Source organism: Theropithecus gelada, chromosome 14, assembly GCF_003255815.1.
Source record: "Theropithecus gelada isolate Dixy chromosome 14, Tgel_1.0, whole genome shotgun sequence".
NCBI classification, from domain to species: Eukaryota; Metazoa; Chordata; class Mammalia; order Primates; family Cercopithecidae; genus Theropithecus; species Theropithecus gelada.
This window is the reverse complement of record NC_037682.1, coordinates 42,751,932-42,778,144: the sequence shown is the minus strand read 5'-3', so window position 1 is coordinate 42,778,144 and position 26,213 is coordinate 42,751,932. Positions and strand designations below refer to the sequence as shown.

The following is a 26,213-nucleotide window of genomic DNA, read 5'->3' as shown; positions in this document are numbered from 1 at the left end:
AAAGCATGGGTATAGAATATAACATCCTAACTGGTAGAGGGGAAAAGATCATGAAATAAGAAGGCAAACACATATTTAGTCAATTAAAGAACTGAGAGAGAAATGAAACATAGAGAAATCAAAGGAAGTGGAAAGCACAAAATAGGATAGCAGGGAAAAGTCCAATCATATACAGTTAACATATGACAATGACAATAGACAAAAATAGACTTTAAAGCAGAAAAGCAGTCACTACAAATAAAAGGTTCAATTCATTAAGATGATATAACAATTGTATATTTGTTTTCATGTCATAAAATTGCTCAAAATACATAAGATGATAATTGATAAAATTTCCTGAAACAGTGTTACAATGGGAGATTTCAATAGTGCTCCCTCATTTGATAGGACATAGGGAAAAAAATACAAAATAAATATTTCTAGATGTTATAAAGAAGTTATCAAATATTCTATTTTTATAGTCTTCCTCTCACTTTTCTCTCTCTCAGTGTATGCACAGATTCTTAATCTTTTCAAGTCTTTAAGAGAAAGTATATAAAGCTGGTTTCATTTATTCAAACACTAGAAGTATCTACCATACCCTGAACACTATACTAGGCTCCTGGAAACAAAATAAATAACAGATACAGTTTCCACTTTCATGTTGCTTTTGTTTATACCCTTGGGCATTTTACTTAATCTTTTAGCTTATATTCATAAGAATACAGTTTTGGTGTGAAGATTAAATAAGATTATGTATGTAATGTACATATGGAGACTAAAAGAATAATAAATGGTAAGTATAAAATAGATTTTAAAATGTTATTTAAGTCTATTGTCAATCTTTATAATTTCATTGTAAATCATAGTGTGAGATACCACTGCAAATATAGGGAAGTAAGTTCACAAACTTATTTTCTTAAAGCTAAAGCTAATATTAGGCCTTGCTATGGTAGAACTCTTCACTGGGTTCTTTCTTAAAAAAAAATAATTTCATGTAACTGACAGGAGGAATTGTCTCTATTCTTGCATTAAGGACAAATGTAATCTACAAGATGGCCTTCATGGATTAGAAAAAGGAATCTGACCACAGGGAAAAAGAAATTACTGATTTTCACTCAAGATTATCTAGAAAAGTGTATTTACTACTGGAATAATAGTTTACCCCTGGGTTGTACCACAGAATGAGAAATTCTACAAGATTATACAACTCTTTTTCCACAAGATTACACAGCTCTTACTGTTTTTATTCTATTCTGCAATTAGAAATTAACTTTCTAAATACCATTTTTTTACCTCCAAAAAAATCCTGTTACCAGCCAATCTAAATATGGACAAAAATATCTTGATTACTGTAAAGTTCTACCTCCCTAGTAAAAATAAATAAATTGCCCTTAAGTTTGGTTATTGGAAATCACTATCAGCTATGTAACACCCAGATAAACTAACACAACCAGGTTCCTACATGCAAAACAAATATTCTAAACTGTTTCCATAGGGTAGCCACCGAGGGAAAAACAAGGATATTTAACTATTTTAGTCTAAACACTTCATTTACATATAAGGCAACTGTGGTCCTAAGTTTGTGATTTATTAACCTAGTTAACGGCAGAAGTTGCACTAAAACCTGGATCTTCTACTTAAAACGTTTCTTTTGGCTGGGCGCGGTGGCTCACGCCTGTAATCCCAGCACTTTGGGAGGCTGAGGCGGGTGGATCACCAGGTCAGAAGTCTGAGACCAGCCTGGCTAGCATGGTGAAACCCTGTCTCTACTAAAAATACAAAAAATTAGCCGGGCATGGTGGCGTGGGCCTGTAATCCCAGCTACTTGGGAGGCTGAGTCAGAATTGCTTTAACCTGGGAGGCGGAGGTTGCAGTGAGCAGTGATCGCACCACTGCACTCCAGCCTGGGCGACAGGGCAAGACTCCGTTTCAAAAAAAGTTTCTTTTGATTATTTCATCATCAAGCATTAATTTGATATCCAAAGGCATATATTTTTATTTACTGTGCTTTAAACATTTGTCGGTGAGTCAATGCTTTAAATGGACATACTATGTGGTGACTCATTTTCAGAGTAAGAATTTGCAGAAAATGAGAAACAAACTTTCTTAATAATACAATTTTAATGCATACTAAGGCTGGTTAACTGGCTAGAATACTTAGAATACTAGCTTAACAAGGCCAAACTCTAGATAGGCCAATAGCTTTTCAAACCAACATTCCTGACACTGTCACATATTGGTTGGTTAAAGAAAACTCTTCACTACTGAGGGAGGGAAAGAAAACCTAGAAAAATAAACCATACTGAAAGAAAAACGGTATTTTGTTTGTCACCTTAAAGCTCCTTTTTTTTTAAACGGTACATATATTTTCAATATTCTTACAAATGGGCCTTCTATTAACAAGCAAACTATTGCTAATTCCATGGCTTTGAGTACTTCCAATCACTTCCTCTATCCAGCAAATCCATGATACTACATGCCAGTTACTTTGCACATTTATAATTGTTTAATAAACTATTCAAAATTAGCATCTAAAATAATTATACTTTGGACACACGAAGGCATATATTTGGTGAGAACATTGTAATTTTCATTTTGTAAAGTATATATTCTATACTTAAGTAATAATAACACAGCATTGCCTATACAGAACTGAGGCCTGGGCTGAGACCCAAAACTTGTCTTTTCCTAAATGCACCACTCCGAAGAGCTAATAAGAGATCTGTCCAGATGCTAAGACCAGGTACTTCGAAATCTCCATCCTGCGCTTTACAGGTCTCCAGGGCAGTTAGAACTTTATCTTTCAGAGGTGGAGGGGCCTGACAGAGGCTTTGAAACCTATTGTGCAACTCCTCCCAGGGCACATCTTGGGACTCAGTTCCAACCCAAATGCCTTTCTGAAGGTCATAGTGCAAACGCTGACCCCAGTCTGTTAGCAGACCCAGATAGACAGGAGACAGCGCTGGGTGGCGGCTAGTCACTAAAGTCAAAAGCCCGGCTGGGAGAGCGCGACAAAAGGCAGCAAAGACTTCCGAATTCCCCAGAAGCCAGTGGACTAGCGCTTGGCTCCCCTCTCCAGGTGTTTTATGGATGCTGGGTTCCGACTCTTCTTGGGGCCGGGGAGACAAAGGCGGCTGCAACAGCGCCACCGCTATCACCTTCAGGAAGTTGTTCTGAGGCAAACGCTCCCACAGGCTGCTGAGAAATCTGGCGGGACCCTCCGCTTCGGCCGTCCCCACCTCCTGCAGACGCTCCAGCAGCAGATCCGCCTGGGTCTTCATCAGAGAGTCCTCCTGGAGATTCAGGTTCTTTCTATAGCCGTTGAAGCGCAGCATGTGCACCGCGGACCCGCAGCGGGCAAGGCGGGCCAGGCTCTCTTGGAGCGTCTCCTCATCAGCGTCCGGGACGCCCGGGCCCGGAAAGAGTTGCTGCACCAGGTGGTGACGAGCTGCATCCCCGAGGGCCTGGTTCTCCAGCAGGCGCAGAGAGAGCAGGACATCACAGTGACCGAGGGCCTGGAAGTTCGCCAATCCCGGAACTGGACCCCGCCCAAAGCCGCCCTCTTGCCGCCACTGGTTGTGCAGCCGCCGCTCCAGAGCCGTGCGAATGGGGCCGTGCCGACCAAAGCGCCGATGGATGTGGCGCAGGTAGCGCGCCCACTGCAGGGCCCGGCGCACAGTGACGGGGTCCCAGGTGCGGACGTGGGCAGTGCGTGAGACCGCCAGAAGCTCGGAAAAGCGATCCAGGTGCTGCAGGAGGGATTCCATGAGGTGCGCGAAGGCCCTACTTCCGCTTTCACCTTGGAGACAGCGACTCTCTGTGTACTGATTGGGACATCCGTGAAATGATACGCCTTTCTGCAATGCTATTGGTCGAAATGCATGTCAATCTCCTGGCGTCTTTATCCGTGTTCCTCGACTGGGCAACTTAAAAGCCTTAATACTTTTACTTTCGCCACACAAAGAGGTTCTTCTTAGTGGAGGCAGAGCAGATGTAGGGCATCCTACCGAGAATTTCCGGAGCCCATATGCGAGATGATGCCAGTCATGAACGTCTCCGCGCTTCCTTTCGCTTTGGAAATATCCTTAAGTAGAACTTTTCTGAGCTTTGCCTAAAACTAGAATCTGTGTTGAGGTTTTTCAAAATTAAGTAACGCCAGAGACATACCGTGACGTGAGGAAACGCTCTTAAATGAAATTTTAAGATCTATTTGAGAAACATGTACTAAAAATGTACTGACGTCCTATTAATGCCAGGCGCTATGCTAAATTCTAGGCCTTCACATTGTCCTTTCGTTATTAGAACTGAAGCCCTGATTATTTGAAACAAAAAAAAAACTTTAATAATTTATTAAAATTTGCAAAGGAACAAAATTTTACTTCACAATTGTACATTTCGTTTTCGTAATTTTTGGGACAAAATAGCTTAATTGACTCTTCTGTCACACAAATAGTCAGCTGAAGGAAATGGCATTTAAGAGCATCGAACAATAATAAATGTTTGATTAAATAAAAACTGTGAGAAGAGAGTAGGGAGGAGAAGGTCCTGTGTCGCTCATTGATGCACTTAACAAACATTTGTCAACTCCTAGGAGTTACATTGTGTACCAAATGCACAATTCTTACTAAAGTTGATAATACAGTAATTCGTTTGAGCTGAATTTCTTTGCAGTCCTACAGACAGTCAAAACTATTCGAAAAAGTGGGGGCAAGGTGTTTCGTTTTGTACTTTAACAAAAAGGGGAAGAGAAATTTAAGAGGGGAAAAGTCATTTTTCATTTATTAAAATAAGCATTCCTACACATTTTAGAAAGTAAAGCAGTCATGTGCATGCTGTTAATTCAAATTTATGCGTTTATTGATTTATTTTGAAAGGGAGTCTCATTCTGTCGCCCAGGTGCGGCCAATTTTTGTATTTTTAGTAGAGACGGGATTTCACCTTGTTGGCCAGGCTGGTCTCGAACTCCTGACCTCAAGTGATCCTCCCGCCTCGGCCTTCCAAAGTGCTGGGATTCCAGGCGTGTGCCACCGCGCTCGGCTATTATTTGATTTTTATTAGTTATCTCAAACTCGTATTTGGTCCTGAAATGGTGGTTTTATTTTATCCTAAGGATACTACGAATCTTAAAATTATTTTTGTTGGCTACTAGAAACTTAGAACCAAATGTGCAGCCTGCCTTTAGCAAATGTACCGGCATCACTAATTCATTTATTTATTCTTATATTGAACACCTATTATGATACATAGTATGAGGTGCTACAGATGTAGTAGTTAAATAAATGCAGTCCTAGCATGAGTGGAAAAGTTCATGTTGTACCGTTTAAGAGAGACATTAAATGAATAACCTCAAATGTGTAGGAGGATGAAATTGAGTAGGGTCACCAAGTCTTAGGTGATAGGAAGGTCTCTTTAATTACTGACTTTTCAGGCTGGGGACAGTGGCTTACGCCTGTAATCCCAGCACTTTGGAGAGCCAAGCCGAGGCAGGTGGATCACCTGAGGTCAGGAGTTCGAGACCAGCCTGGCCAGCATGACAAAACTCTGTCTTTACGGGGGGGGGGGGGGAATTAACTGGGCATGGCGGTGCACACTTGTGACCCTAGCAAATCGGGAGGCTGAGGCAGGAGAATAGTTTGAACCCAGGAGGTGGAGGTTACGGTGAGCCAAGATCGGGCCACTGCACTCCAGCCTGGGCAACAGAGCAAGACTCCCTCTCAAAAAAAAAAAAAAAAAAGAGTCGCGGGGGGGAAGAAAAGAATTGGACTTTTCAGTTGAAAGTTCAAAGCTGAGTGTTGAGAGGAGCCTTCAAGGCTACAGAAATCCTTAATTTTTTTTTGCAGGTATCTGAGTTGAAAGAACCAGGCCTATTTAAGGAGGTGGAAAAATCTAAAAAAGCTTTGATTCAAAATGGGGATGACAGTGTATGGCAAGAATTACACAGATTAACTTTAGCTTCATACCTTTCTACTTATGTGTTTAAACCTTGATTTTAAATTCTTCCTTGAGCATAGTAATGTATAAACTCCTACATATTTCAGGTTAGTCTATTTTCATTAACTGAAATGTCTATGAAGTTCCCCCTTGTAGAAGAAAGAAAAGCCTAGGATTTTAACCTATATTCTTGAGGCAGGGTGGGTAGGGATACAAAAAATTATAATGCAAAGCAGATTTTATATATTTTGAAAATTTTAAGAATGTTGCTATGAAAGACTAGATATAAACTGACAGGAGAGTTCTCGGAAGACTACAGAGGACTGATACTTGATTTAGGCCTCGAAGTATTTGAACAATCATGGGACAGAAGAAAATCCAAGTGAGAGAAATAATATAAGGTAAAATATATGAGAACACAAATGTGTGTACTGTGTGCCATGAATACCAGGAACAGTCTCCCTCCTTTTGGTTTTGATCCCCAGATTCCTTGAATACAGTAAATTGGGGGGAAAAAAGGCCAAATTTCAGCAGATTTTATTTTTATTTATTTATTTTGATTTTTTCTATTTGGTGAAGTTTTCAAATATTGTAGCTCATAAAATTTTTTTGTCCTCTTTTCATTACTTTAACAGACTTCTTTTTTTTCTTTTTTGTTTATTTTTATTTCAATAGCTTTAAGGGTACAAGTGTGGATTTTGGTTACTTGGTGGAATTTTATTGTGGTGAAGCCTGAGATTTTAGTGTACCCTTTAACTGAGTAGTGTATGTTGTACCCAACATGTAGATTTTTATCTCTCACCCCATCCCACCTCCCCTGCTTCCAAGTTTCCAGTGTCCATTATACCACTCTGTCTGCCTTTGCATACCCACAGCTTAGCTCCCACTTGCAAGTGAGAACATGCAGTGTTAGGTTTCCATTCCTGAGTTACTTCACTTAGAATAATGGCCTCCAGTTCCATCCAAGCGGCTGCAAAATATATTATTTCATTCTTTTTATAGCTGAGTAGTATTCCATGGTATGTGTATGTGTGTGTGTGTGTGTTTGTGTGTATATATATATATGACTTTTTGTATCCACTTTTCAGTTGTTGGGCCCTTATATTGGTTCTGTATCTTTGCAATTGTGAATTGTGCTGTGATAAACATATACATGCAAGTGTCTTTCTGATATAATGACTTATTTTCTTTGGGGTAGATACTCAGTAGTGGGATTGCTGGATCAAATGTAGCTCTACATTTAGTTCCATACTGTTTTCCATAGAGGTTGTACTGGTTTGCATTCCCACAAACAGTGTATAAGCATTCCCTTTTCACCACATCCATGCCAACATCTATTTTTCGACTTTTTAATAATGACCATTCTGGCTGGAGTAAGGTAGTATCCTTTTCCATAGAGGTTGTACTGGTTTGCATTGCCACCAACAGTGTATAAGCATTCCGTTTTCACCACATCCGTGACAACATCTATTGTTCTTCGACTTTTTAATAATGACCATTCTGGCTAGGGTAAGGTGGTATCCCATTGTGGTTTTAATTTGCATTTCCCTGATAATTAGTGAAGTTGAGTACTTTTTCATACATTTGTTGGCCATTTCTGTATCTTCTCTTGAGAAATGTGTATTCATGTCATTTGCTCACTTCTTAATGGGATTATTTTTTTTCTTGCTGATTTGAGTTCCTTATAGATTCTAGATATTTGTCCTTTATCTGATGTATATTTTGCAAATATTTTCTCCCATTTTGGGAGTTGTCTGTTTGCTCTGATGACTATTTCATTCGCTGTGCAGAAGCTTTTTAGTTTAATTAGGTCCCACTTATTTTTGTTTTTGTTGCATTTGCTTTTGGGGTCTTAGTCATGAGTCTTTGCCTTGGTCAGTGTCCAGAAGAGTTTTTCCTAAGTTTTCTTCTAGAATTTTTGTGGTTTCAGCTCTTAAATTTATGTCTTTAATACATCTTGAGTTGATTTTTCTTAAATGATGAGATATAGGGATCCAGTTTCATTGTTCTACACAGGGCTATCCACTTTTTCCCACACCATTTATTAAATAAGGTGACCTTTTCCCAATTTATGTTTTTGTATGTTTTGTCGAAGATCAGCTGGTTGTAAGTATTTGGCTTTATTTCTGAGTTCTCTATTCTCTTCCATTGGTCTGTATATCTACTTTTATAACAGTGTCATGCTGCTTTGCTTACTACAGCCTTGTAGAATTTGACGTCAAGTAATGTGATGCCTATAGATTTGTTCTTTTTGCTTAGGATTGCTTTGGCTGTTCAGGCTGGTTTTTGGTTCCATATGAATTTTATGATTACTTTTTCTAATTCTGTGAAAGATAATGTTAGTAGTTTGATAGGAATTGCATGGAATCTGTGTATTGCTTTGGGCAGTATGGTCATTATCATAATATTGATTCTTCCAGGCCATGAGCATGAGGTGTATTTCCATTTTTCGGTGTCATCTGTGGTATCTTTCAGCAGTGTTTTGTAGTTCTCCTTGTAGAGATCTTTCCTCTCCTTTGTTAAGTAAATTCCTAGGTGTTTTATTTTTCTGCAGCTACTGTAAAAGGGATTGAGTTCTTGATTTTATTCTCAGCTTGGACACTATTGGTATAAAGCAGTGTACATTGCTTTGGTAACCTGAGACTTTACTAAATTCATTTATCAAATCTAAGAGTCTTTTGGAGAAGTCGTTGGGGTTTCCTAGGTATATTATCACATCATCAGCAAACCGAGATAGTTTGACTCCTTTTTTTCCAATTTGGGTGACCTTTATTTATTATTTCTCTTGATTGAGTGCTCTGACTGGGACTTCCAATGCTGTGTTGATTAGAAGTGATGAAAGTGGACATCTTTGTTTCATTCCAATTCTTAGGGAGAATGCTTCAACATAAATGTTGGCTTTGGGTTTGTTATATATGGCTTTTATTATTTTGAGGTGTGTTTCTTCTATGCCTAGTTTGTTGAGATTTATGTCATAAAGAGATGCTGGATTTTAATGATTGCTTTATCTGCATTTATTGAGATAATCATGTTGCTATTATTTTAATTCTGTTTGTGTGATGAACCACATTTTTTGACTTACATATGTTGAGCCATTGATTCATCCCTGGGATGAATACCACTTGATCATGATGAATTATCTTTTTGATGTGCTATTGGATTCAGCTTGCTAGTATTTTGTTGAATATTTTTGCATCTATGTTCATCAGAGATATTGGTCTGTAATTTTCCTTTTTGGTATGTCTTTTCCTGGCTTTGGTTTCAGGGTGATACTGTCTTCATATGAAATAGGGAGGATTCCCTCTTTCTCAATCTTTTGCAATAGTTTCAGTAGGATTGTTACCAATTCTTTGAATGTCTGATAAAATTTGGCTGTGAATCCATCTGGCCCTGGGCTTTGTGTGTGTGTGTGTGTGTGTGTGACAAATTTTGTATTACCGATTCAATCTTACTGCTTGTGACTGGCTTATTCAGTATTTTTATGTCTTCATGATTCAAGCTAGGAGGGTTGTGTGTTTCCAGAAATGTATTCATTTTCTCTAGATTTTCTAGTTTGTTTGCAAAGAGGTGTTCTTGGTAGTCTTGAAAGATATTTTGTATTTCTTTGGGGTTGGTTGTAACATCTCCATTTTCATTTCTAATTTAGCTTATTTGGATCTTCTCTCTCCTTTTCTTGGTTAAACTAGCTAATAGTCAGACAGTGACAAATTCCCTTAGCATTTTCTTGTCTGAGAAACAGTTTATTTTTCCTTCATTTATGAAACTTAGGTTTACTGGTTACAAAATTGTTGGCTGATAGTTATTCTGTTTAAGGAGGCTAAAATAGGACCATAGCCCTTTCTGGCTTATAAGGCTTCTGCTGAGAAGTCGGTTGTTAGTCTAAAAGGTTTTACCTTATAGGTTACCTGATGCTTTTTTCATACTGCTCTCGGAATTCTTTTCTTCACGTTGACTTTAGATATCCTGATGACTTTAGGTCTTGGTGTTGGCCTTTTTGCAATGCATTTCCCGGGAGTTCTTTGAGCTTTTTTGTATTTGGATATCTAAATCTCTGGCAAAGCTAGGGAAGTTTTCCTTAATTATTCCCTCAAATAAGTAAGTTTTCCAAACTTTTTGCTTTTTCTTCCCCCTCAGGAACATCAGTGATTCTTAGGTTGACGCTTTTACATAATCCCATGTTTCTTAGAGATTTTATTCACCTCTTTTAATTCTTTCTTTTTATTTTTATGGGATTGGGTTAATTCAAAAATCTTGTCTTCAGGTTCTGGAATTCTTTATTCCACATGGTCTAGTCTAATGTTAAAACTTTTCCCTGCATTTTATAATTCCCTAAATGTGTCTTTTGTCTCCAGAGTTCTGATTGTTTTTTTTTTTCTTTAAAATATCAATCTGTTTAGGAAATCTTTCATTCATAACCTGATTTTCTTTTAAATTTTATTGTGCTGTTCTTCATCTTTTTCTTGTATTTCCTTGAGGAACTTAATAATCAACCTCTTGAACTTTTTATCTGGTATTTTAAAGATTTCATTTGGTTTGGATCCATTGCAGGAGAGTTAGTAGAATCTTTGTGGTGTTATAGAATCATGTTTTTACATATTGCTAGAATTATTTTTCTGATTTCTTCTCATTTGGGTAGACCATTTCTTCTAATTATTTTTTGATTTTATTTTTTATTCAAATGTGGTTTTTCAATTTCTATTTTTCCCTCTTGAGGATGTGACTTTAATGTTTATAGTTTATTTCAGCTCTTGGTGTTTTCAATGATGAAGAATCTGTATGAAAAATCTGTACGAACTCCTTGGTGTGATGGCCTTCTCAGTTACTGGTTATAGTAGCAATGTGCTCAGTGTGTGAGCAGGTTCACTGTCTCCTATGGGGCCAGAATGACAAAGATGTCACGAAGCTTATTTTGTTCCCCAGTGGTGTACATTAATTCATTCATTAATTCATTTATTTTCTCAGTATTTTATTTACTGGGTTGAACAGTTCAGGCTTCAGGCAAGTAGGAGGTATTCATGGGTAAAAACAGTCTGCAGCTAAAGCAGGGGTGTAATGCAATATCCGGTGATGGACAGAGGTCCTAACCTTGACAGAGGCATCTGGAGAAGCTTTCAGTGAAAGGCACTAAGGTCTTTTCATGGTGAAGGGAGGAGCCACTGTAGTTCCCCAGCCAGGCCAGCAGGAAAGTGATCCAACTCCCAGTCACACTCCTGACCCAGTGTTCCAGCTATTCAGATGACACAGGCATCCCTTTTCTTCTGCAGGAATGATGATGTTACATGTAGAAAAGGACTATGACTCTATCCCTCATGTAAGTCTGAACCTGGAGGACACTCCTCCTGTGGGGATGCAGTCACCCGGAAGTGTTCCAGGAAGCCTCTCTACATGTGCACCCATGCCAAGCTCCTGTGGGAGAAGCCACAGCTATGTTTGCAGTGATGGGCAAGAGGAAGTGTATTAGTCTGTTTTCAAACTGCTGATGAAGACATACCCATGACTGGGCAATTTATAAAGAAAAGAGGTTTAATTGATTCACAGTTCCACATGACTAGGGAGGCCTCACATTCATGGCGGAAGATGAAGGAAGAGCAAAGGGACGTCTTACACAATGACTAGCAAAGAGACAGTGAGAGCCAAGTGAAAGGGGTTTCCCCTTATAAAACCATTAGCTTTTGTGATACTTAGTCACTACCATGAGAACAGGATGGGGGAAACTGCTCCCATGATTCAGTTATCTCCCACTGGGTTCCTCCCACAATATATGGAAATTATGGGAACTACGATTCAAGGTAAGATTTGGGTGGGGACATAACCAAACCATATTAGGAAGAAAAAGTCTTCTTCCCCAGGATGCTTCATGAGCACCAGGGCTACCTGATGGTTGGAGTAGAGGCACAAACTTTCTCCACTGAGCCCTGCACTGTACCTGTGCCTTTGCTGAAATAAACTTCCCACAAACGGACAGTTTGGGGACTAAAGGCCTGCAGTCTGGATTCTTTGGTCTCACAGGGTGCTCCCTTGATGTGGTATATTCCCACTTCCCCTAGGAGGAGGGATCCCTGAGGGCCAAACTACTGTCAATCCTGCTGCTTCTCTTCTGGTTCTAGCCACCCAGTGGGGCTGCCATTCTCCAGGATGGTGCTGGGGAATGTCTGGAAGGGATCCAGTGATAGGACCTGTTCTCTAATCTCCCAGTAGTGGGTACCAGCAGAAGTTCTGATGGGGGTGGCAGGGGAGTGATGTAGACTCTGAGATTTTCTTGGTTATACATAGCCTTAATGCATTGCTATTCTCAAATGCCAGCTCTAGTAGAAATATGCTGGTCACGTGAACAGACTAAAGACCTCCTGGTTACCCAGAGTAATGCAGGCAGTGGTGCTGAGGTCATCCAAAAGTTTTCTCCTTCAGGGGAGCTGTGTTTTTGTGCCAACAGATGCTGTAATGGACTGTGTCAGTTGGCCTCCAGCCAGGAGGCAGTGCTTGCAAAAGAGTGTCAGCTGCAGTGATTGTGATGGGATTTGTGCTTATCTTATGTTACCCAGGGTAGGTACTGTGGTGTCTCAGGCAATGGGCAGGGTCGTGGGACTCCCCAAAGTCCCTGCCCTTTGTGTTAGGATACTAGGGTAGATGGAGGTGCAAAGCCAGGTGGTGGTTGGATCAATCAAGTCCCACACTCTGGCCTCCCACATGCCAGCATAAGCAGCAGCTCTAGTGGAGATGAAAGGGCAGTTCTGTGGCCTCTGAGGGAACATTCCAGGGAGGAGCACAGCTGCCTTTGTTGTGCAGAAGAATCCGTATGGTGAGTGGTGGGTAGTCAATAGCAGTAAGCCTCACCTGGCCCCTACGCATTTGTCAAGGCACATCTCACACCTGCAGTGTTCCACTTGCAGCAGCTAACTGGGTTCCAGATAGCCTGTGCTCAGCACTCAAAACTGCCCCAGGCCATAAGCCTTCCCTACCAAGACAGGAACGCTGGCTTTCAGACCACACCCCTCCCTGTCTGCCTGCAGAGCTGGGGTACCCAGGTCCTGCTCCTGTGGCTTATAGTACTTCCCACTTGTCTCAGTTCTCACCAAAGTGGTTCATCCCTGTTCAAGATTATATTGTGAATCTCCACTGGGAGCTTCTTTCAACCTGTGACTGCTGCCTGAGTTAGCTGGCTTACTTCTGTGAGGTCCCCTGTGAGGTAGGATTTGGAATGGCTTTCCTCTGTCTCCACTGGAGTCTGGGAGTGCATGCAAAGCATGTCCTGATGCTGCTCCTTCTCATATACTCCTTACCACTCACTAAATCAGCTCCAGTGTTAGATAGGGTTAAGGCCTTCCTCCATGGCCTGGGACAGGTTCCCCAATGGGAGTATATATCATGGAAGCAGTCTCACCACTCACATTCTGGGGACTCACAGTTTTCTGCCTGACTTGTGGATTTACCATGGAGGCAGTCTCTCCCCACTCACACTCTGGGGACTCAGTTTTCCGCCTGGCTTAGGGTGTAGGTTGCTGCCCACTGCTTCTTTCAAAGGGTCTATGTTTTTGTTTGCTTGTTTTTTGTTTTTTCAGTTTTTGTGTTAAATTCCTGTGTTGCTTCTTGGAGAAAAGTTCACAGCATGAATCTCTACACAGTGTTTTGTCTTTCTCAGTGGGAGAGACATGCTAACAATGCCTCCAATCCACCATTCTAGAAAAACAGGAGGCTGTATTAAATTAAGATGTCATTCAAACGATAGGAGTTAGCAACACAGACAACTAAGGATCAGGAAAAGATGCTTTCACAAACAACCTACCTCATGGGCCCTGGTAAGGATTAAATGGGATAACAAATATAAAATGCCACAAATATAAAATTGTGGCTGTCTTTTAATATGAATTCTACTGCTTACCCACCCACATTGCATAACAGCTGTGCAATTTGGGATACTGACCACAGCTCAGCTCAGTGGGGGATTTGATCATTTTGAGCCAATCATGTTAATTCAATCCCGTTCTAATTCAGTAATTAATTCAAGAACCTAGCCTTAAGCCAATCAATGTATAGCATTCTCTAATGTCAGAAATTTGTTCAGAAATATCCATATGAACTGAATTAATTTTAATCAATTAGGCCTAGAGGATCTAGTGAAAACTTTTATTATTTTCTTCAGTGTCAGTACATGAACATTAATTAATTTTAAGTTAGCCATAAGAGAATGTTAGAGTATACAGGCTTAATATCAAACATACTAGATACTTTCTTTCTTCCTCTTTACATAAAGAGGAAGATATATGTGTTATATACATAGTTATATATGTTATATATAGATGGTATCTATGTCTAGTAAGTATATATGAACACATTTTATATAAAAATTTGTTACCTATTTATATTATTTAAATATAGCAATATACAATATTTAATAATATAAATAACATATTGTTAATATTAATATATATTTATATCAATAATACATTTAACTATAATAGTAATATTTATATTATATTAATATAGTGATATAATATGAATATTTATATAATATTAATATAATATTAATATATTATGTTTTTATTATACACTTAATAATTAATATAATTATATTAATATATAATAAGTTATATATTAAACGATTATGTATTTTATATATAATATAAATAAATATATTTAATATATGAAATATATTTATATATAATTATATTAATATAATAATATACAATATATTTATATTAATAATTATATATTATTTATATTAGTATAAATAATAAATGATAACATATTATGTATTATTTATACTAATAATAATATATTGTAGATAATATATATCAATACATTTAACTGTATTATTGTTTATATTTATTAATATTGATACAAATAATTATACTGTTATTAATATAATTATATTACTAATTATATAATTAAAGTATATAATATATAATATATAAATATATTTGATGTACTAATAAAATAATATATATTGCATATAAATATATTTTATATATTAAAAATTGTAATATACTATATTTTAATTATATAATTAGTAATATAATTATATTAGTATTAATATAATGATTTATATTATAGCAATAATATTAATATAGTTAAATGCATTATTGATATATATTATTAACAATATATTATTTAAATCATTTATATTAATAATAAAATAATATATTATTTTATTATTAATATAAATATTGTATATTATGTTTATATTAGGTAATATAAAAAGGTAATATAAATTTTTATTGAAAATAATGTTATATATTTATATATACTTACTAGACATATATAACATCTATATATAACATATAACTATGTATATACCATATATCTTCCTTTATATGTAAAAATTATATATGTAATTTATATTATTGATAAATTAGATTACTATAATTTATATTATAGTAGTATAATCTATATATTAATATTAATACAATTTATATTGTATTATATTATAATATAATTAATATTACATAGTCATGTATTTGTAGTAATAAATATTTATTTTAAAATGTAAATTAGTTTATATTTATATATTATTCATATATATAAACTATAGATTTATATATAAATTACATACATATTTTGTATATATACGTGAAACCCAAAGCTGCCATAGATATCTCCTTCCCCAAACCAAGAAAATCTCAGAATCACAAATAAAAATTGGATTAAGACAGACCTTAAACAAACCTGTTTAAAATTATGTAACCTTACATGTATTCCCAAATGCTTTTATTTTATTTTTTCCAGTTTCAGTTTTACTTTCTGTTGCTTTCATTTAAATGCACCCAAGTATAAGCCCTTTGGAATACTGTGTGGTACAAATACTCAATGAGCATTGGCTATTGTTGTTATAAATATTACATAAGCCTCCAAAGTTTACATCTTCCCATGTCTTCTCCCTATTCCACCACTGCCAAATGTAAAAGGGCAACCACTAACATCTTTATGGGCTGTGGTGGAGGAAATGTTATCAAAGACACAACTTGCTGCTGCAACATGTACTCTGGGTCCTGAGAGGTTTCTAAAAAATCTTGCCCAATGGAATATTAGGACTTGAAAACTTGAGTTGATTTCATTCTCTACATTGAATCTAATTTTTGTTGTTATTATAACACTTTTTTTTTTTTTTGAGACAGAGTCTCACTGTGTTGCCCAGGCTGGAGTGCAGTGGCGTGATCTCGGCTCATTGCAGCCTTTGTCTCCCCGGTTCAAGCGATTCTCCTGCCTCAGCCTCCCAAGTAGCTAGGATTACAGGTACCTGGCACCACACCTGGCTAATTTTTGTATTTTTAGTGGAGACAGGGTTTTACCATGTTGGCCAGGTTGGTCTGGAACTCCTGACCTCAAATATCCTCCTGCCTCGGCCTCTCAAAATGCTGGAATTACAGGCATGAGCCACCGCACCCGGCTTGTTATTATTTTAAGGTATGCAAGAAATTATAGGACACTATGCAACTGATGGACCAATGAAAACAAGTTATTCTGATGTTTTTACTCTGAACAATATTATATTTAATGACATGCACACTAATTACAGCTCTCTGCTTGATGAAATAATATTTCTTTATATGAACAAATAGAATTGGACTCCATATCTTCAAACAAGGCAGTCATAGAGGGTTTTTTCCTCATCCAGAAATCTACTTTTTGGGAAATTTTTTGATGTGTTGGCAATCACTCTGAGGGTAAATATTATAGGTGGTGATTATACTGATAACAACTCCACTTCACTATCTCAGTCAAGTCAGGGATAAGGTTAGGTCTTTCTGTGTGCTTTAGTAGCAACTATAAAGAGCAAGCTGGAGCAATTTTTTAATCGAGATTTCTAATAGAAACTTTGCAAACATATTTGCCATGTTTGTGGTATTGCAAACTATCTTTCTGGAAAAAAGCCTTCCATATTGCTGTAGTTTGAATGTCCTCTCCAAAACTCATGTGAAATTTAATTGCCAACATAATAGTATTGGAATGGAAGGCTGTTAACAGGTGATTAAGTCACGTGGGCTTTGTCCTCATATAATATTAAGTAAATGGTTAGTTAGCCCAGGAGTAGGTTTCAGATAAAAGTAAGTATAGATCGATTTCCTCTCTTTCTTGCCGTCTTTCACCATGTGTTGCCTTCTACCATGTTTTGGAGCAGCAAGAAGGTCCTCACCTTGGACTCCCCAGCCTCCAGGACCATGAGCCAAATAAGTATCCTTTCTTTCAAAATTACCAGTCTGTGGTATTCTGTTATAGCAGCAGAAAATGGACTGAGACATAGATCTTAGTGGTATTTACTTGTAAAATCGTGATTTCTTCATTTCATTGATTTCCCTTACAAAAGGGGAAAATCGCCAAATGAATTATAATGGATAGAAGACTTTATGCATGTAAAATCTGGTAATTAGGTTTTCAGCCTTGCATCCTGTGATATTATAACTATTCCCTGATCAAACTATAAATGCCATACTAAATCTTTAAAAAAAATTAAATTTATATTTTAATGGGGAAAACACACTAGGTTTACCTTTCCTACCATTAGAGTTATTTTCAGTAGGCCATAATAGACTGTAACTGGACAAAAAATTTTCTGGTTCCTGAGCATTCTACTTCGTGTACAGCAGAAAGGGTTACAAGTGTATGCCTGAGATATCGATCTCCTTTACCTTTGGGGCATATGAATGAGGTCTGGGACATGACTGTCATTACTGAGATGGAAAGAGATCCTTTAATCCATCCTGTGGTCTTCTTTAGATATTCATTACCACCTGGACATCTATACACTAGCTAGAAAGTGCATACATTGCAATCCATCATAGACGAAGGGCCCATGAAGTTAGTGGAAGAATTTCAGATGTCCAGGAAGGACATAATAGAACCTAGTGAATTCAGAGGAAGGTAGTGGAAGAGGAATTTAAAGATAGAATTTCCTTGTGGGCACACATCTAAATGTTGGCCACAAATCTGTTTTCACAAATATTAGATACATCTTTTTAGTTCCAGTGGGTGTGACTTTAAGTGGCCTTAAAGCCAGCAGCAGAAAGACCGCTATAACAATGTATGTATATTCTACAAATTCAAGCTTCATCAACACTTTGAAATTTGTGATATGGAAAATGTTGTTTGAATTTAAAATGTATCTGCATCATCATAGTAATGTTTAACATTTTATTGCTTTTATAAGGATAGAAAAGAGCTTTTATTTAAATGTAATCTCATTTCTTATAAACCTTGAATGGTTTTATAGACATTCACAAAATAATTTTACCTTTTTTGTCAACAACATTTGTCTAGGAGAGTCAACGGAGATTCTCAAGAATATAAAGAGAACATGTTTAAAAGTCTTGATCAGGAATTGTAACTGACCATTTCAAACATAAAAACCAATGTGAAAAAAATTGCATTCATGCAGCAAGCTTAATTTCTCTCTTAAAAATATGAGAATTCTAAATGTTGGGAACTTTTATATAAATTGTATATTTAATCACCTGTATTCATATTATCATTCAAAGCAAGTGCAAAAGAATTTTTTTCACCACGTATGTATGTATGCCTCTTAAATGCTCTTTGGTTGACTGCCTGTGCTTTGGTCTGAAAAAGTTTGGGAATTACTGTTCTAATACAGGCATTCTAACACAATTAGCTAAGAAAAGGGGGCAAAAGAAAGGGCACTGTGATTCAAATTAGTGTGTGCTAGATTTGAGTAAATAGGACTGGGAGAAAGTAAGTTAGCTAGTTAATCTCCATTTGTTTTTCCCTCTTAGCTTCATCTGTTTCTTCTGTTTTTCCCGCCTCTCTGCGCAGAGGAGTGAACTGAGCTTTACTGACTGTGTGAGGCCTTGTTCCCTTGTGCGCCGGCTTTTTTTTAAATTGACCCAAGGGAGGCATTAGCAAAAAATTAGAACTGGAGGAGAGAGACTAAGGGTTTTTATTCCCTGGTCTCTGCTAAGGTTCCAGGATTCTGGTTCGTTCTTTCTTTCTATATATATAGATAGATAGATTAGATAGCTAGATAGATGATAGATAGATAGATAGATAGATTTTATATATATATATATATATATATATATATATATATATAAATTCAATGACATGCACACTAATTACAGCTCTCTGCTTGATGAAATATTTCTTTATATGAACAAATAGAATTGGACTCCACGTCTTCAAACAAGGCAGTCATAGAGGGTTTTCTTTATATATATATATGTATTTATATTCTTTATATCTATATAAAGTATATATATAAATATACTTTAAGTTCTAGGGTACATGTGCACAATGTGCAGGTTTGTTACATACGTATACATGTGCCATGTTGGTGTGCTGCACCCATTAACTCGTCATTTACTTTAGGTACATCTCCTAATGCTATCCCTCCCCACTCCCCCACCCCACAACAGGCCCTTCTAGAAGTCCTGTAAGATGTCCCCCAGACTGAGGTAACACATATTATTCCTTGCAACTGTAGGGGCCTCCTGATGTTGCTAATTCCTAACTGCTCTAACATACCTTTTTGATTCCCTGAACCCTACCCATACTTCTGTAAATATTACTCTGTTAAATGGTCTTAAAAATCCCTGCTGAATGTGCTTTTGATTCCTGCCAGGAGCTTGACTGACGCAGTTGCCTGAACTATCAGCCATTCTTATAATTAATATAAGTTAGTGAGTCATAATATTATCCATCAGTGTGTTTTCAGAAAATGATAAGAAGTCTAATATAGTGATTCCCAAATACCTGTCATTACCATGCAATGTTGCCAATCTATGACAAAGTCATCATTGTTACAGTAATAAATGAAAAATATATGACAGAACAATATGAAGTGTTTTCATAAAAGTAATTAAATAAATTGAAGGGGAAAAGCATTTCTTATAGTGTGGGAAATGGTGGAAATATTTGTAGATGGACTAAGATTGTGAAGACATTAGAATACCTTGCTAAGGAAGAGAGTCTGTGTTCAATTGACATTCCAATTTCACTGAGAATTTTGAAGCACAAGAATGGTAAGAGTATATCTGCTATAAAACAATGTAGAGAATTGATTACTGCTAGCTGGAACAACTGAATACAGATAGAGGATCGCTGGAAAAATATTGCAATAGTCCTCATGAGCAAAATGATGGCTCACTACAGCAGTGGCAGAGGAAATATTAGGAAGTCTTGATAGGATGGTGCTGAGATTTGAAAATTTTGATGAAGAATAAACAAATCTTAATGGAGAGAAGAATGCGAAAGATTATTCTGCATTTTCTCGTTTATGTGATTGGGTGAAGCCTCTTTACCTCTGGAATTGAATTAGTGTTGATTTAGACTGATGCCAGTAATTAGGAAAAAGAAAACAAAATTCATAGCAGAACATTGACTCAGTGGAAATTCTTATAAACTTGTTTTTTAATCACAGACTACTGTCATTCCTCACACTCTTTAAGAGCCCCTGGATAAGACAATTATAGAATATAATAGATAATTAGTGGATAATAAGGTATGCACAAAATGTCCAGAAGACATCTGGATTATTTTAAATCAGCAATCAATACCAGCTGAAAGCTTATTTTATTTTGTCAGTATCTTGTAATTATGTTAAAAATGACATCTGAAAATTTACACGGAATATAAAGAACAAGATAGTTCTATCCACTAAAAAAATGATTTTATGTTCTGGCTAAATTATCAATATGTTTTATAGGTATGCCATAATGTGGAACCTTATCTATAAATTATTCTAGACCCATTGCCTGCTCTGTAGTTGGGCTCAAACTCAGGAAGGAAAAGGATGTTAAAACAGCGGCAAGACCAACATCTGCGTGGCATTTCGTTCTCTTACTCTTGAGTTTGAGAGACTTTCACGACTTCTTATTGCTCAGTGCATAGAATCTAAGGTCCTATGTTTGTTTCTATTTTTATATTTTGGCTCCACTTTATCTCTTTGGTTTTGCTTTCTAACTTTTTTTTTCTAAATAACTTTATATAATAAAGTTCAAATAAATGAATAATGGGAAAAGTATAAAAAGCCTCCAGCTTTGGTTGGTTGGTTTTATTAATTCATGAGATTTAAAGGCAGATAGACTTGGTTCAAAGTCTACCAGACAACATCTTGAATTCATGAGAGATGAGTTATTAAAAACATGGATTAAAATATAAAAAAGGAAGAATTTAAACAAGAAATTATCCTCTTCCTTAAAATAATCATCAGTTCAATGCCCAGAATCTGAGCATTTAATTCGAAACCTCTTGCATTGCTAATATTCAGAAACTACATAAATACTTGAGTTAGTCCCACTGGAAAGGGCTTCTATGACTTTACCATTTTTACATTTTTGCCACTGCTTGGACATCTGTTTAAAAAAAAAAAAAACTATATAGAAGGGACAACAATGGCAATCATATTAACAGAAATTATTTTGAAACTTCCTATTAATATACAGATAACCCACATATCTTCTGTAGTATGTGTGTTTTTGTGTAGTAATAAATGGGAAGAACTTATTAAGCAGATATTTGAACTAAATAAACTAAATTTATTTTTAAGACTTCGTTTTTCTTTTACAATTGATGATATTTTTCTAATGTTCAAACCACAAAGAAAAAAAAATACAGACCAGGCTCTGTTTTTACTTTTGAATAAGAAGTTGCATTTCATATAGAAGAGCTCTATAATAATGTCTGGATGCCTTTATTTTTATCCAGCAGTTATCAGTATATTGCTATATACCTGCCAGGAAGGACATTTTTTTTTTCTGGTTCAATAACTGTTTAAGTGTCTGTTGTTCCCATTTTCAAATCTCCAAAACTTTTATGTGAATTCTTTCAGCACATTTTTTTCATTATTTCCCAACCTCCTTTTTTTCTGGATGGCTGAAATTTCCAGACATATAACACAAAATGTCTTAAGAGAATTAATATAAAAAAGCTAAGAAAATGTAAAGCAAAGAAAAATTTGCATGTACATTACCTGTATGTAGATATGTAACTCATTTTTAATTTCCTTTAAAAGATAATAGATGAATCTAATTTTTCTTATTACTCTTTCACTAAGTAGCAATTATGATATAAAAGGTATCAGGAAATTTCTTTTTAAAAATTACTTCCAGACGTAATCTGAGTAGTTAGATTGGGTTAGTCTGTTAATATCATTAATGTCAAGGAGCATTTTCCCCAGAGCTCCCTAGCATTTCAAAATAAACTGGCTGAAATAAGCCAAATAAGTGATTTAAAAAAAAATTGCAATATCACAGAGGCATTTTGTTAGAATGTAAAAATTTTTTCCAGTATTGTTTTTATCAGTTAATTTCCAAATATAAAGGGAGGCTTTACAGAGAATATTCTATCAGATTTGAGAGAACCACTCTAAGGGAATAGAGAGGTATTTGAAGTCAAAACTACTATAGCTTACATTTCTATTCCCTTTGTTCTTTTGAACAGATTAATAAATGCTATAATTTCTGAATTTGCATATATTATTTAAACAGATATGTTGAGTGAAAGCTCCTACTTGCTTTTGTTTGTTTTTCATTTTTGAGAGAGTCTCCCTCTGTCACCCAGGCTGCACTGCAGTGGCGTGATATCAGCTAACTGCAACCCTCCACCTCCTGGGTTCAAATGATTCTCATGCTTCATCCTCCCAAGTAGCTGGGACTACAGGCATGCACCACCACGCCTGGATAAATTTTTGTATTATTAGTAGAGATGGGGTTTCACCACAGTGGCCAGGCTACTCTCGAACCCCTGGGCTCGAAGTGATCTGCCTGCCTAAGCCTCCCAAAGTGCTGGGATTACAGGCATGAGCCACCACTACCGCTGCCTATTTCTTGTTATCTTAGAATAAAATGTGTCTTCACCTTCTCTCTTGTTGATATAACTAGAATTTTCTATCTTATTGATGCTGTACATAGAGGAGGAGAAGTACACAATGGAGCAATATCACTGTTACCAGGATGATGGTTGTACCTGGATCCATTCAAAGATGTTTTGTATTCCATAGCCAATTCTGCATATCATAAAATGCCAAGAGTTTAGAACAAGTCTAAATTACAGAGAGAATTGTAGGGTAGAAGGAGGAAAGCAGTGATAATAATAAAGGCGAGATTAAAAGTATGTATATATGGCCAGGTGCAGTGGCTCACGCCTGTAATCTCAGCACTTTGGGAGGCCGAGAAGAGTGAATCAGGAGGTCAGGAGCTTAAGAACATCCTGAGCAACATGGTGAAACCCTGTCTCTACTAAAAATACAAAAATTAGCCGGGCATGGTAGTTTGTGCCTGTAGTCCCAGCTACTCAGGAGGCTGAGGCACTAGAATCGCCTGAACTTGGGAGGCAGAAGCTACAGTGAAGTGAAATCGTGCCACTGCACTCCAGCCTGAGTGACAGAGTGAAACTGTCTAAAATATACATATACACAGATATATATACAGATATATATACATATATAAATACATATATACATTTACACATATATATACACATATATGCGCATATATACATAAACATATATACATACACACACATAGATATAAATACACATATATACCTATAAATATAAATATATGTATATAAATATACATATATGTATATAAATATATACATATATAAATACATATATACATATATACACATAAAATTTTTCAGGCTAAATTTATTTAGTGGGAAATATTGAGAAAATTTTCAGAGAGATGTTATTCTAAATAATATTGTTGTTAAAATATTACAAAGTTAGGGATCACAGTCAATGATATAATTCCAAACAAAGAATGTCAAATTTTATAGTGAAAATTTTTGTTAGTAAAAATTGTAAATTTTGAATTGTGACATTATAATTTTCTAGTTCAGATAAAGTTTTCTGTCTTGGTGTTCTTAGTTGCAAAAAGTGGTATTTGTTTCATTTGCTTTTTTTTCCTTTTCTTTTTTTTTTTTTTTGAGATGGAGTTTCGCTCTTGTTGCCCAGGCTGGATTGCAATGGCACAATCTCGGCTCACTGCAACCTCCGCCTCCTAGGTAAAAACCATTCTCCTGCCTCAGCCTCCCGGGTAGCTGGGATTACAGGCATGCGCCACCACGCTCGACTAATTTTGTATTTTTAGTAGAGACAGGGTTTCTCCATGTTGGTCAGGCTGGTCTCGAACTCCTGACCTCAGGTAATCCAGCCGCCTCCGCCTCCCAAAGTGCTGGGATTACGGGCATCTTTATTACTGAGAAAAAACAATTTGGTTAGATTCTTCTGCTCACCAGGAGAATATCATGTAATATCTGTAATTCTGTATAATGAGAACTTATTAAGGGAAATGCTAAATTCTTTTCTAGCTCTCTGATGTGATAATTTCAATTAGTTTGTTTACAGATTATACTTAAAAAATAGGTTAATTTAATTTTAGCAGAATGACTTAATGTCTTTACAGTGTGCTTTAGGATCAGTTTACCTTTTATTGCCTATGCTGGCTGCCACGTTTTCCCTTTTTTTGCTTTACAATTTAGAGTTTAGCATACACCAAATCTAGCACTTGAATTCTAGCATTCCAAATATTTTCAACTTCTAGTCGATCTATGTGTTTTTGAATTTTGTAATCTCATTTGGTATATAATCAAGGAACATAAACTATGATACCCAGATGACAGGGAGTTATAAGGACTTCTGATAGCATTAAAGGAAATATGCAACAGAAACTTTTAAAACAAAAATCTACTTTGAGAAAGGCACGGTATTTTAGAAACAGAGAGCCATGACATTTGCCTCTGTTAAATTGTATTTTTGTGGCATTTCTTTTAGAACTTAATCCAGAAAGCAAAAACCTACTTCATACACCATCCACGGTAAATGGCTTAGTTAAGTGGTATTGACACACAGCTTGCTTTGTCATTCTTATAAACTTCTCTCCCTCCCTCCCTCCATCTTCCTTCCTTCTTTCTTTTCTTCTCAATTGTGCGCGCTTGCCTGCTTTCTTTTTCTTTCTTTCTCTTTCTTTCTTTCTTTCTCTTTTCTTTTTTCTTTTCTTTCTTTTTTCTTTTCTTTCTTTCTTTTTTCTTTCTCTCTTTCTCTTGCTTTCTTTCCTGCTTTCTTTCTCTCTTTCTCCTTCCTTCCTTCTTCCTCTCTTCCTTCCTTCCTCCCTCCTTTCTTTCCTCCTCTCTCCTTGCCTCTCCTCTCCTCTCCTCTCCTCTCCTCTCCTCCTGCTTATTTTTCTCCTTATGTATACTCATTTGCTTCTATATACGGTCAGAATAAGACTCATCGATTGCAGAGTACCAATATTCTCACATGTAAGTACTTAGAAAACAAGAGAGCTGCTATCATTTAGTGTATGGGAAGAATTTAAACAAGAACTGTGCCTCAGGCAAGTTACTTAACTTTTTATCCAATAATTACGTTTCATTGTGAGGACTCAATGAAATGTTTGCCAGGCACCTAGTGCAGTGACTAGTACATTATGAGTGTACAGTTAACATTAGCAAGTAGCAAAATAGTGTAAATAGCAAATATGGTGAAAAAGATATCAATAAACTTTCTTGTTTTTAATCACTTCCAGATCTATATGAAGACTGGAAGATGAAAAAATAATGTGATCAGGATGCATTTGGGAAATAATCTGTTTATTCTTTCAATCAATACTCTTGAACCTGCACTATATGCTATACTATGTTCTAGGGATACAATAATGAATAAAATAGAATCTGCATTAGCAAAACATAGTCTAAAAGAAAAGAAACTTCAAATGGTGGACAGTCACAGTTAGGATTGAGACACTAGGTGTGGCAGTTTTAAACATGTCTTCAGAATTATTTGACACTCCTTGTCTGGAGAGAATGGACTTGTGACTGATTTGATCAATAAAGCATGATAAAAGACATGCGTTGTGGCTTCTGAGGCAAAATCCCAAAAGGCCATACAGCTTCCACTCTATTCTGCTCACTCTTAGGGCCCTCCTTTAACGATGCTTTTTCTGGGAACCCCCCTCTATAATGTAAGAAAATTAAGTCACATGGAGAAGGCTCAGTCATCCCACACCAGGCACCAGATATGTGAATGACAAAGCCCCCAAATTATTTTGATTCTTGAATGTTGAGGTTTTCCCACCTGACGTCCCAGGCACTGTGGGATAGATGTAAGCTATCGCCACAATACGGTGCTTTGTCTGATTCATCTGATGGAATCCATGAGCAAAATAACTTTGTTGTTGTTTTATATCACTAATTCTGGGATGGTTTATTTCACAACAGTAGTAACTGGAGCATTAGGTGATGCTTGAATAGGAGTGCTTAATTCAAAACTAGGCTAAAGACTATGAGGTCATTATCACTTAATGATCCAGGGATATTTTTAAACCCCTCTAGTTGAAATTATTTAGATA

The 26,213-nt window shown here is 36.5% G+C and overlaps 1 protein-coding gene across 1 annotated transcript; it reads right to left on the bottom strand.

Moving 5' to 3' along the window:
• Positions 1 to 981: 981 nt before the first annotated feature.
• On the bottom strand, positions 982 to 4,716 carry FANCF (FA complementation group F). The gene has a single exon (XM_025357731.1). It carries the CDS (start codon positions 3,747 to 3,749, stop codon positions 2,625 to 2,627), a length of 1,125 nt encoding a protein of 374 aa, XP_025213516.1. The 5' UTR covers positions 3,750 to 4,716; the 3' UTR covers positions 982 to 2,624.
• Between the last annotated feature and the right edge of the window lie 21,497 nt (positions 4,717 to 26,213).

What these genes read in the sequence shown, in the direction of transcription:
- FANCF (XM_025357731.1), bottom strand. Translation starts at nt 3,749, where the DNA reads ATGGAATCCCTCCTGCAGCACCTGGATCGCTTTTCCGAGCTTCTGGCG.